This window comes from Syngnathoides biaculeatus, chromosome 19 (genome assembly GCF_019802595.1).
Source record: "Syngnathoides biaculeatus isolate LvHL_M chromosome 19, ASM1980259v1, whole genome shotgun sequence".
In the NCBI taxonomy this organism is placed as follows: Eukaryota; Metazoa; Chordata; class Actinopteri; order Syngnathiformes; family Syngnathidae; genus Syngnathoides; species Syngnathoides biaculeatus.
The window spans coordinates 7,006,635-7,019,372 of NC_084658.1; the positions used below are offsets into that span (position 1 = coordinate 7,006,635).

General features: G+C 37.9%; 2 protein-coding genes across 2 annotated transcripts; one reads left to right on the plus strand and one right to left on the minus strand.

The window, feature by feature from the left end:
• Window positions 1-796: 796 nt before the first annotated feature.
• On the minus strand, window positions 797-5,116 carry ngdn (neuroguidin, EIF4E binding protein). The gene is made up of 11 exons (XM_061804612.1): window positions 4,862-5,116; window positions 4,549-4,608; window positions 4,292-4,363; window positions 3,751-3,888; window positions 3,570-3,654; window positions 3,438-3,490; window positions 3,236-3,344; window positions 2,286-2,460; window positions 2,066-2,213; window positions 1,130-1,193; window positions 797-971 (listed from the first exon to the last, which is right to left on the minus strand). Exons 1-11 carry the CDS (start codon window positions 4,883-4,885, stop codon window positions 952-954), a joined length of 948 nt encoding a protein of 315 aa, XP_061660596.1. The 5' UTR covers window positions 4,886-5,116; the 3' UTR covers window positions 797-951.
• cebp1 (CCAAT/enhancer binding protein (C/EBP) 1) lies at window positions 4,926-7,253 on the plus strand. Its single transcript, XM_061804618.1, has 3 exons — window positions 4,926-4,969; window positions 6,303-6,593; window positions 6,665-7,253. Exons 2-3 carry the CDS (start codon window positions 6,306-6,308, stop codon window positions 6,971-6,973), a joined length of 597 nt encoding a protein of 198 aa, XP_061660602.1. The 5' UTR covers window positions 4,926-4,969; window positions 6,303-6,305; the 3' UTR covers window positions 6,974-7,253.
• The last annotated feature ends 5,485 nt before the right edge of the window (window positions 7,254-12,738 follow it).

Genomic DNA, 12,738 nt, shown 5'->3' on the forward strand with positions numbered 1-12,738 from the left:
TTTTGTTTGTGTGCCGTTATCAAAGGTTAGAGTATGCACTTTTGAAAAAATATCTAGTAGGTCCCTATAGTCTAGTTCAGCGGTCGGCAACCTTTGACACCGAAAGAGCCATTTGAACCCGGTTTCCACGGAAAAGAAAACACTGGGAGCCGCACATCTAAAATGAAGAAGAAAAAAAAACTTCTACTACTTTACCGCAGCATGTTTCTCCATTGGCTTTGCCGGGCTTGAAAGTCGCTCAAAATAGATGGCGTTTCAGCGGGTATACCCGCTTCCGCAGTGTGACGTATATTTTGAGCGACGAAAAAATATCAAATAATTTAATTAATATTTTAATATTTCAAGATCACAATCTTCAAATTTAGAACTAAAATAATAAAACTAACACAAATAAAACGCACTTCAATTAAATACAAAAAAAATTTTTTAGTAATTTATTTTCCCAAGCCAATCAGAGCCGCATTATAAGGATGAAAGAGCCGCATGAGGCTCCGGAGCCACGGGTTGCCGACTGCTGGTCTAGTTAAAGCATTGATGCAATTAGTCATTTTTGAAATGATTGTAGAACAGTACATTTGCTAAGTCAGTAAATAGAAAACTGCTGGCTGTCTGCTTAAAGTACTACAATTAAAATTCCCTAAGAAGCCTTTTTTTGCATTGTGGTATAAATAGTCCATAGAAAAAAAAATATAAAAAAAAAAAAAAAAGGAATGGATCCTAGTTTATACTCAATTTTGAATGAATGCCAGAAATGACCCAAAAGACAACACTTACTGATTTCAATGATCCCCTCAAATCAAAGTGTAATTCTATATTTACCATTTATTTTTCTTTAAGAAGAAGATAAGAGGAACTCCATACATTTCATTTATTTATTGTTATTCAACAAAACAGTTGAACATTTTCTACACAGAGATGTAAAATGTGAAGTGATGACAGCTCCTCGCTGGTCTATTTGTGCTTCTTGAAAGCTGTAGCAAAACAAATGAGTGATCAGAGACAAAATGGACATACACTTTTTTTTTTTCCGATATTCAATCAAACTGAAGGAAAAACTTTCCACGTGAACTGACTTGCTGTATCTTAAGTAAAAATGTAGACTGGCCAGTATTATCTGGAATGTCCTCACCTTTTCGTTTCAGTTTCTTCTTCGCGCTCTGCTTCTTTTTCTTGGGCCGAGGGTTGTCAATATCCTGAATCAGTAACGACAAAGCATTAGAACCAGCTGATTGGCAATGTGACCCACAGTAGCTTCAATGACCCCCTTAATACTGGACAGAAATGCGCCGCTCTTTGACACTTTGTTTTTGGCCTGACGGTGAAAAAAGATGTTTGAGAATAAAATGAAAGACATTTAAACATTGAAAAATGACCCCCCCCAAAAAAATGTAATTGATGCCCACCCAAAATGGTTTGTAAGAGCCTCTATAAATGCTACATGACCGCAGCAAAGAACTTTTTCCTCTTTGACAATGCTAAGGCCTGACTAAATGAAACGTCACAGTTGCTTTCCACCAAGATGCCACCAGATGGTACTAAAGCAAGATTTTTTTTCATTTCAGACATGGGGGGAAAAAAAAAACAGCAAATCAAGGATAGATTCCTAAAATAAAAATATTCTGTTGTTTCACTGGGGTTCAATTTAAAGAATATACATTCGACTGATTTAATGGATGCGCAGGAGTGTTCTTTTCAGAAGGCCAATTACTATTCCTAATTTCACTATTAAAAACTCATGTAATGTAATGTCTTTGTGTTTCCATCCATTTTCTGTATCATTTATTCTCTGTAAACCGTAATTATCAAATTTTAAACAATAAAATCATGACCTTAATATTTTTTGTAGCCTAATATAAGAGTAACATTTTTAATTGAACTCCTGAAATATACTGAATATGAATAACTATCCAATATCCACCTTTTCATGTTGTGGCATTTTTTATTTTTTTTTAAGTTTGGCCCACATGCTGGAATGACATTTGTAATCAAATTTTTGAGATTATAAAATTATGGAAACCTTGCAAAGAAAGCAAAGAAGCCCTGGGATTAGACAGTAGGAGCTCACCTGACCGCCGTTCGTCAGCGCTGTGATGTCACCAAAGTGGGTGATTCCACCCAGTTGACCGGACATGGACATCATTCTTCGCTTTCTGGAGTTCTTGTCTCTCTTTGACACATTCAGTCGAACCATCATGGATTCCTCATAATGTTTCCTGCAGGATCACACACACCGGTAAACTTCCATGTCCCACAAAACCAGATGTATCCCCAGTAAACAGACACACCTATGGAGCTCCTCCCGGCTTTCCCGCTCAGTCTGGAAGTCCCGTCTTTCTCGGATCTCCTCGGGAGCGTCGCTGTACTGCTGCTGCAGCTCCTGGATCACGGAGCTTCTCAGCGCCGCTCGCCGCTGACGCTCCACCTGAGCCTTCTTCTTGTCTGCTTCAGTCATGTCGCCGTCTAGTGAGCAAACAATGAGATCACCTACATTTTCACCTCTACCCTGAAGCAGATTGAAAAATCTCATGACACACAAACAAACAAAAAAGTCAAAACAAGTGGTTGCATTAATTACTGTATGTACGTTTTTTTCCCCCCATTTGTTTAATTATGTTGTATTTTATAGTAAACCAACTGGGACCAATGAAGCATCTTACTTATAATACTTTGCTCCTTATATGAAAAACTGTACAAGTGAGTCTTCTATTTGTTTCAAATTGTTTTTATATGATAGTTTTCCAATTCTTAATGGCAAAAGAGTGAAAACAGCTGCTCAGAAATACAGTATATAAAAAGTATTTTATAAATCCATGTGTCTTAATTATTGTAAATGTGTTTAAAGAAAATGAGAGGGATGAAAATTTTATATCACAAATTTTCAACTGTATTTCTCCTGCGATAATAGGGTTGTTCACTATACTACAAGAATAATGTACTTTTATGTCGGAAAGTGACAGAGCGATACCAGGTTTGTTGCCTGCTTGAGGATATTGTCAAATCATACTGTACTTTGATATTACATGGTCGAGATTTTGGAGGGGTATTGCAATTAATGGCAGCTTTGATGGATTGAGTTGCCTTATATGATGAGTGGAAAAATACCATAACACGTAACTTTGTCATAGGCACAGTGACTTGAGTAGTTAATATTTTTTATTTTAACTAGGGTGGCGCTTATACTCCTTTGTGCAAATCAGTATGATGGGAAATGAAATAAAAACAGAATCCAGATTACCATAATATACAGCCGCAATCCTGGGCGGAATGTATTTCTTGCCACTCGACTGGTTCACTTTCTTCTGTGGCGCCGGGTCGTCGTCGTCATCATCTTCAGACTCACTCAGCTGTTTAAAGAATAAAAATTAGAAAGTGAACAAATGAGCGCAAAGTCTTATGTTTGGTTTTAAAATCCCAGAGTAAAATGCAATGTTGCTTACTTTACTCATTAGATTCTCTGGGTTGGGACGCAGCTGCAGCGGGTCATTTTCAGCTGAAACCACAAATCTGGCATTTCAGCCACTGTAATATGATTGAAAATATTCAGCATTAAACTTTTAACAACATCTTACGCAAACTGCCGGTGACAGCTGTGCGGACCAGTTTATCAATTTGGTACTTGAGTTTGTGATCAAGAGGTCGCATCTTCTCTAGAACCTAAAACAAAGAACACCAATGATCAAATACTACTTACTAATAATAGCGCGTTACAGTGTCATTACTGGCAGTGTGTCTATATGCAAAAATCCTTACCGTCCTGACTGTCACCACTCGGGTTAACGCTTCGCTGTCTTTTATTTTTTCACCTTCCGTCTTGACGCTGATCAGGTGAGTGAGGTCTTGAAGATAGAAGAGTAGCAGGTGATAGCGAAGATCCAGAAATGACAAACCCTGTTTCAAGGAATAAGACGACACAGAAAGTCAGGCTTCGAGGCACAACAATTGAAATTAAAACATCCTAGTGAACCCCCAGTAGGCTATGGTTAATCATCTGCACCCCAACTATTTGACAAATGTACCACTGATACTTTTCAATGTTTTTTTTTTTTTTTACAGTATTTACAAGCAAGCCCATATTTAGATGTCCACAACATGCTACAACGATGCCAACTATGACTTACGTTCCACTAGAAAAGATATACAGCGTATAAAGAGGTCTTCAATTTTTACCATTCTGAGCATTTTGCTTTTGCTACACTGACCACCACTTTGCGAATCAGTAAGCAGAATGCCCGTCGTCTTAAATGTATGCAAAACATTGCAATAGCTTTTTATTTCCCCATTCTTTACTCACCTTTGTTGTGTTAAAAGCACCATTCTTAACTTTGGTTATCAGCTGTTGAACATGACTGGTAACTGCTGCAACCTGCAGGAAACATTTCGCCACATTTAATCACATGAACTAAAGTGGATTACGTAACATTGTGTCTTCAACAGTGAATGGAAAAAAACTTGTTAACCAAATACGTAGTTCAGAAAATTGCATTTGCAGGAATACTTGGCATATATATAGCACTGTGTGTAAAATAAAGTAATACACAACTAACATACCTGTTCTGTTAGACTGTCCAGCAGTTCGACAACTTTGGGCAAATCAGTATCGATCAAATCCTGCAAGGAAGAAGAATAATTCAGTTAGAAACGAGAAGAGAGCGTCAAACTTTGCTAGTTGTGTGACAAGAAGACTAGCTAGCTAAACGAATATTTTACGACAAAACAAACATCCTCTGTGTTTTGCCTTGATTTTACTCATCCCCTAAATCAATCTTCAAGGGTCAAGTTCAGTTACAAGCATGAACGTACGATCAAGAAAGCAATTAATAAAATCAACAAAGTACAAAACAGCTAGCAAAGATTTGCTCACGTTGTCAACGCCGACAGAAGCCATTTTGGGGTGACTGAAAATACGGAAGTTGCAGTGGGACAAATTTCATTTCGGCGATACACGTTTGCTGGCTCTGTCTACCACTACGTAAGACGCGTTATTAGAAAATCAAATTCTGTTTAAATTGGTGAGAATATATGTGCAAGTTGTTTATCGCGGCAAAAAAAAGGGTGACCAATTCAGTAAATGGTTTCAGGGTATAGGGCATTTGGTCAAGACAACAGTGTTAGTTTTTTAAATATTGTACATCAGTAAAGATTATACAAAATTAATGCACTATAACGGCAGGTTTTTATCGGCAATGTTGACGGTCACTAATACAAATTCGCGTTGCTAAAACACATTTTGTAGCCATTGTCCTTTGTCATTGTCAACCAAATATTTTTCAATCTTATGAGTGAAGTGTGTGTGAAAATGCATTTGTAGAGAGAGAGAGAGAGAGACAGACACAGAGAGAGAGATGGAGAGAGGGAGAGAGAAAGGCGGGTGGGGGTGGGGTGGGTGGTGTTTTATTCGGGGAATCAAGCTTTTAACCCCCCCTCAGACCACACTGTCAACCTGGATGACAATCTGACAACATTATCTAAGAGTCTGAAGAGAAAGTAGTCATGGTAAGTCAGAACATCCTATTTTTGTTGGGGGAAACCATTGCAATTAGTAGCAATTAGTACATCTTTGACTTTCCACAACAAAACTTTCAGTTCCATGCTGTTCATAGAATATATAACAGCAAAAATGTGCCTTATTTTCTAATCGAAGCCGAGTGGGGCAAACTGTTCAAAAAAGTTCTAAGTAGGATGGAGTTCAATTCGACACTACAGCAAACTACACTTAAAATAATTGCTCGTTGAATGCATATCAAATGTTGTCACTAAAAACAAGTTTTCATATCTTTTTGAAAAGAGAATTGTTGTTGCAGCTCTTGCATTGGATTTCATTATTGCATTGAATATCCTAAAAAATGTACTCTATACTGCATATCTTATATTTTGAAAAAGCTAGAAGTTGAGTTGTAGAAATAAAAACGAGTTGCCAAATCGAATTATAGAATGGTTTACAACATATTTAATGTTTCAAGACAAAACGTAATTGTATCAAAGCTGACACCATTACAGTTTTTTATATGAAATAATGATGACATATTTTTCTGTCTACTTACATGTTTTATTATTGCAGCACTTTTATTCCTGCCTGTGACTTTTAGCCGCCAATGTACCAATAAACAGCAATAAAGCATACAAAAAAGAAAAAAGTTAATATGGAGAAATACAATATTTTGTATAAAAATTGCCATGTAATCCACATAGTTGCATAAAACAGAAACATCTTTGGGTCACTTTTCTTCCTCTCATTGATTTTACTTGTGTGTGAGAATATCTGATTTGTTTTTATGAATTGACATTTTTACGTTGAACCCCAGCAGATGTGTGAATCCAGGGTGTCCTCTGTCATCCAGGAGTGGATGAATCCATACCCGAACCAGGCCCACGTGACACTCAACCCGACGACATCTTCAAGCCCTTCTGGGTCGGCCAGTTTGGGCTCAATGGACATGATTTCGTACAGCCAGTCGCAGGGACTGAGAGGGACCAGTGAGGACAGACTAGACGAACAGATGATGGGCTTGCCGTACTTGCCCTACACGTCTTCTTGTCTCAGCAGCGCCACAAATTCTGGGAACCACCATCAGAACCACAGCGGCAATCTGCAGGTGAGCGACAAAAAGACACCACATTTTCTCATTTTCCCTGCGGATCATTTTGCAACACGAACATCTTCTAGGAGTTCTCGCCCCCTTTCATCTTGCCAACCATGCGCGCGCCGGTGGCCAAGAGAAGCATCAGCAAGGACAGCGCAGAATACCGGCTCCGGCGCGAGAGGAACAACATCGCGGTGAGGAAGAGTCGAGACAAGGCCCGCAGGAGGATCTTGATGACCCAGCAGAGGGCCCTGCAGTTGCAGGAGGAGAACCAGAAGCTGCAGATAAAGATCGGGCAGCTCTCACAGGAGCTGGACACTCTCAGACATATCCTGTCCCAGCAGCACCTGACGGGAGGTGATGAGGGACCCGCGGGGGTCACCGCCATCTGAGCAGAACAATCAGTGGGTCGCGCTGTCGCTCACTGAGCTCTTTATTAGGTACCGTGCCCAACGCATTTGTTAGACCAACTTTCATGAACACGAGGAGACCGTGCAGCATCGTCAAATGCTCCGATGTGAACTCTTTCATCAGAAGGTTTTACTATTTTGAGCGGGAATCTGCAATTTCATTCTTCTTTTCAGTTCTAAATTCACTGGACGTCTAGGATTGGATTCAGCCACTAAAACCCAAATTTCTGTTCGAGAATGTGAGTGAATGACTATTGTTTGACGTGATAATAAAAAAAAAATGAAACAGGTTTTGCTATCTTTTGCTTCTTTGTGTCAAACACTCACTTTGAACAGTCATGCTAATCAATAAATAATACTGTATCGTAATGAATGATATTTCAGCACAAAAAGTTCCCACATACTGTTGCAGTAAGCATTCAAAATCATTTTTTGTAATCATTAATACTTTTAATTTAAAACTAAAATGCCCTGATATGTTTGTTAAGGCCCTCTACACTGCACAATCTAAGGCAGTGTGATACTCAACTGCTGTACTACGGAGCCATTTGGGTAGGTAGTAAAAAAAATTAATAATAATAATTAATATGTAAATATATATGTATAGTGTAATGCACGTCAACTGTCAAAACTGTTCCAGTTGCTTTGCTCTGCAGTCTTCATTTCCTTAAAAGAAGGTTAACAATTTATGTTGCAATTTCTGAAAAAGAAGAGCTCACCCCCGAGATATCTTTTGTTCATGCAGTTATGATCACCTTCAGTTTCTTAATAATGTGCTCTGAAAGGCACTTTACACATAAGCACGCAGTTTCATTCAAACTATGATATTCATATGTTTTCAAAGGCCCTTTTTGAACCATACTTTATTTTTCCTTACGCCTGTAGTGCTCAGAAAAAGGATGGATTTTCATATGAGGATGATATTAATCATAAAAGTAGACTCTACAACCTTTAAGGCTGATATGGCAAGGAGTATGTGGTGCATATTTGGTAATTGTACCTTCATATTGTAATTTTTATTCCTCCTGTACTCAGCTTCTGAACGCTATAAAAATATTGCACCCCTTTCAAAGTGTTCCAATTAAGATCATGATAGAAAATCCCAATATCTGAAGCCACAATTGAGAAATTCGAGGTCATCTTAAATTGCGTAACAACATGAAAGGACTTTTACGTTTTTCTGCACGACCTCACATGACATTTCTGACCACTCATATGCTTTTATTTTATGCTTTCATTCAGTAAAAGTGCAGCTTTATAAAATGAAGAAAAAAAACTCTGTCTTTACAAAGACAACGCCGCTCCTTTTGAATTGCCACTTGTGAGAGAGATATTATTTTAATAAAATTAAAATGTTGCGATCCTTGTTAAACTGTCTGGAGGTGTTTGTAGTTAAAAAAAAAATCATACATTGTGATTTCTGGATTTTTCTTTTTAGATTATCACTCTCACAGTGGACATGCACTTAGGATGAACATTTCAGGCCCCTCCATGATTTCTAAGTGGGAGAACTTGCAATATAGCAGGGTGTTCAAATACATATTTTCTTCACTGTATGTGAAAAAAATCTTTGTTATTGCAGATAGATAGATAGATAGATAGATAGATAGATAGATAGATAGATAGATAGATAGAGTGAAGAAAATAAGTATTTGAAGAAAAAAATATGTCTTCGCAAAGATAACGCCGCTCCATTTGAATTGCCACTTGTGAGAGAGATATTATTTTAACAAAATTAAAATATTGTGGTCCTTGTTAAACTGTCCAGAGGTGTTTGTAGTTTTATGTTATGACATTCATCCTCTATCTATCTATCTATCTATCTATCTATCTATCTATCTATCTATCTATCTATCTATCTATCTATCTATCTATCTATCTATCTATCTATCTATCTATCTATCTATCTCTATCTATCTATCTATCTATCTATCTATCTATCTATCTATCTATCTATCTATCTATCTATCTATCTATCTATCTATCTATCTATCTATCTATCTATCTATCTATCTATCTATCTATCTATCTATCTATCTATATCTATCTATCTATCTATCATCTATCTATCTATCTATCTATCATCTATCTATCTATCTATCTATCTATCTTGTTACAGATGAAGCATTTGTGTATTGCTTTTGCAGATTGACATCGCCCGGCATGTACACGTTCTTCTTTTCTTCTTGTTCTTCTTCTTCTTCTTCTTCATATATGATGTTATGATGCAACCTCATGTATTCACCATCATTGCGTGCATTATTTATTGTAGCTTACATCAGGGAACGCGGCATCCACCTGCCACATCATTTACCATAAGTTGCCTCGCCACAGAAACGGACGTCATGTCACGGACCGTTGTTCACTAGCGGTTTCCCTTTGTGAGATGGGTAAGATTTCGACACAGCGGAGAATGGAGATGAGGGAGCGTAGAGATAGTATCAGTGTTTTGGGCTGCCAGGGCCTTCCTGTGGCTGTGATGGTCGTGAAGGGACACAGAGATAGGAGACACAGAAGGAGGGGGGCTGGGGGCTAGGGGAAGCCAGACTGACACCCATATTTTTTTTATATAAATACATCTGGCCAAGACGATTGTTATATCATATCACTTTCTAAATCTCAAATTTTGAAGTGGACAAAGAGTTCATAGGAGGTCGAACGTTTGAAGCAATGAGGTTCATACGGTAGAGGATTAAAACAGATAAAGATGAGATGAGATAAAATAGATAAGGCAAGTGCACTGACAATGATGTAGATATGCACAGCAATCTGTCTGGGGTGAATTTCAGATTTTGGGGCTTAAATTTACAGCACAAATGAAAGAAGACCAGTCTTCGGTATTATAAAAGGGACATTCAAATTAATTCATGAAATGGGTCAGTATTTTGTCAAAAGGACTTGAAATTTCTCACTGAGAGCAAAATACACACTCTGCTAAATGAACCACTACATCTTTTTATGTATCACGTTGCTGCGGCCGTCACATATTGAGCACCAAACAATTACTTGCTCTGTGAACCTGAGCGCATCTGTCGAAATGTCCCGCAGCGTCGTGTGGGGCAATATGTGGTCCCGTTGACTGCAACATCTCCACAGAGTGAGGAAAGACCGTATTTCATCTAATCCCCACCAAATTACCCAACAAGCGGCAGAATATTTGAAGCCCCACTACAATCTCTGCTCATCCAATCATGAGTTATTTTTTAATTACACTGAGATCTGAGATGACATCGTAGAAATCAAAACACCGAGGGGATGAAGAAAGTGTTAGATGTGGCAATAGGAAAACCTGTGTTTTTTTTTGTTTTTTTTTTGCTTTTGTTTTTCCTGTAATGGAGTCATATGCACGGAGATGGGAAAAGAACTCACCTATTTAGAATTACAGATACTTGTGTAAAAAAAACAAAAACATAAAAGACTGTCAAAAGTAGAAATACTGATTTAACCCCTGTACTTAAGTAAAAGTCAACAAGTATAGGCTTTGGTCTGTACTTTGAGTACAAATGCAAACATTTATTTTTACAGACAGTTCCATAAAACAGCCTTTTTGATAATTTACCACAAAGGGAAATAAAACCTCTGCATAGACGCAGTTCACTTTTTAATCAACCTAAATAGTACTCACACTGATAACAAAAACAACAACAAAAAAATACTTTTACACTATCTACACAAGAATTTTTTTTTCGTAGCTTTGTTAAAATCGTGAATGGACAATAAATATTACTTGAATGAGCAACCAATAACAGTGAAAAGTACACTTTAAGTTACTAAATTCGACCAAATTTCAAATTTCAAAAACTTGTGGCTCTTAAGATGGCACAAGACACAAAACGTTCTTGTAGCAAAACATCAAACAATTGTTGTTGTATTTGTAAGTTTGAGACACAAATCAATGTTCGGCAACCATATTGTTAAAACTCTTTCACGCTTACTGTATGTATCACTTGAACCAAAAAATAATGATCTTTGTTCTGATCATAGATAGATAGATAGATAGATAGATAGATAGATAGATAGATAGATAGATAGATAGATAGATAGATAGATAGATAGATAGATAGATAGATAGATAGATAGATAGATAGATAGATAGATAGATAGATAGATAGATAGATAGATAGATAGATAGATAGATAGAGTGAAGAAAATAAGTATTTGAACACCCTGCGAGATTGAAGGAATGGGGAGGTACTTACCTGGAACAAGTGAGGGACACCTGCACATTCTGTGTCAAACTTACAAATACACCCTTAAGTTGTATGATTATATAATGGCCACAATTATTGGCAAAGAGTACCTGAACAAATCAATTTTTTTTAGGGGAAAATATAATTACAGTGAAGAAAATAAGTATTTGAACAGCTTGCTATATTGCAAGTTCTCCCACTTCGAAATTATGGAGGGTTCTGAAATGTTCATCGTAGGTGCATGTCCACTGTGAGAGAGATAATCTAAAAAGAAAAATAAGTAGTAAGTAAATAAAAAAAGTATTTCAACGCCTGTCTATCAGCTAGAATTCTGACCCTCAAAGACCTGTTAGTCCGCCTTTAAGAGTTCACCTCCACTCCATGTATTATCCTGAATCAGATGCGCCTGTGTGAGGTCATTAGCTGCATAAAGACATCTGTCCTCCCCATACAATCAGTAAGACTTAAACTTTTAACATGGCCAAGATCAAAGAGCTGTCCAAAGACACCAGAGACAAAATTGTACAACTCCACACGGCTGGAAAGGGCTACAGAGAAATTGCCAAGCAGCTTGGTGAAAAAAAAGGTCCACTGTTGGAGCAATCATTAGAAAATGGAAGAAGCTAAACATGACGGTCAATCTGAATCGTAGTGGAGCCCCATGGAAGATATCACCTTGTGGGGTCTCAATGATCCTTAGAAAGGTGATGAATCAGCCAAGGACTACACGAGAGGACTTGGTCAATGACCTGAAAAGAGCTGGGACCACCGTTTCCAAGGAGACTGTTGGTAATACACTAAGACGTCTTGGTCTGAAATCTTGCATGGCACGGAAGGTTTCCCTGCTTAAACCAGCACATGTCAAGGCTCGTCTGAAATTTGCTCATGACCATTTGGATGATACAGAGTAGTTATAGGAGAATGTTTTATGGTCAGATGAGACCAAAATGGACCTTTTGGTCATAATTTGGAGGAAGACAAATGATGAGTTCCATCCCAAGAACACCATCCCTACTGTGAAGCATGGGGGTGGTAGCATCATGCTTTGGGGGTGTTTTTCTGCACATGGGACAAGACGACTGCTCTGTATTAAGGAGAGGATGACCGTGGCCATGTATTGTGAAATTTTAAGGAAACAACCTCTTTCCCTCAGTCAGAGCATTGAAGATGGGTCCTGGCTGGGTCTTTTAACATGACAATGACCCACACAGCACAGGAAAACCAAGGAGTGGCTCCGTAAGAAACATATCAAGGTTCTGGCATGGCCTAGCCAGTCTCCAGACCTAAACCCAATAGAATATATTTGGAGGGAGCTGAAACTCCGTTTCTCAGCAACAGCCCAGAAACCTGTCTGATCTCGAGAAGATTTGTGTGGAGGAGTGGACCAAAGTCCCTCCTGTAGTGTGTGCAAACCTGGTGAACAACTACAGGAAACATTTGACCTCTGCAAACATAGTCTACTGTACCAAATATTAACATTGTTTTTCTCAGGTATTCAAATACTTATTTGCAGCTGTATCACACAAATAAATAGTTAAAAAAATCGTACATTGTGAT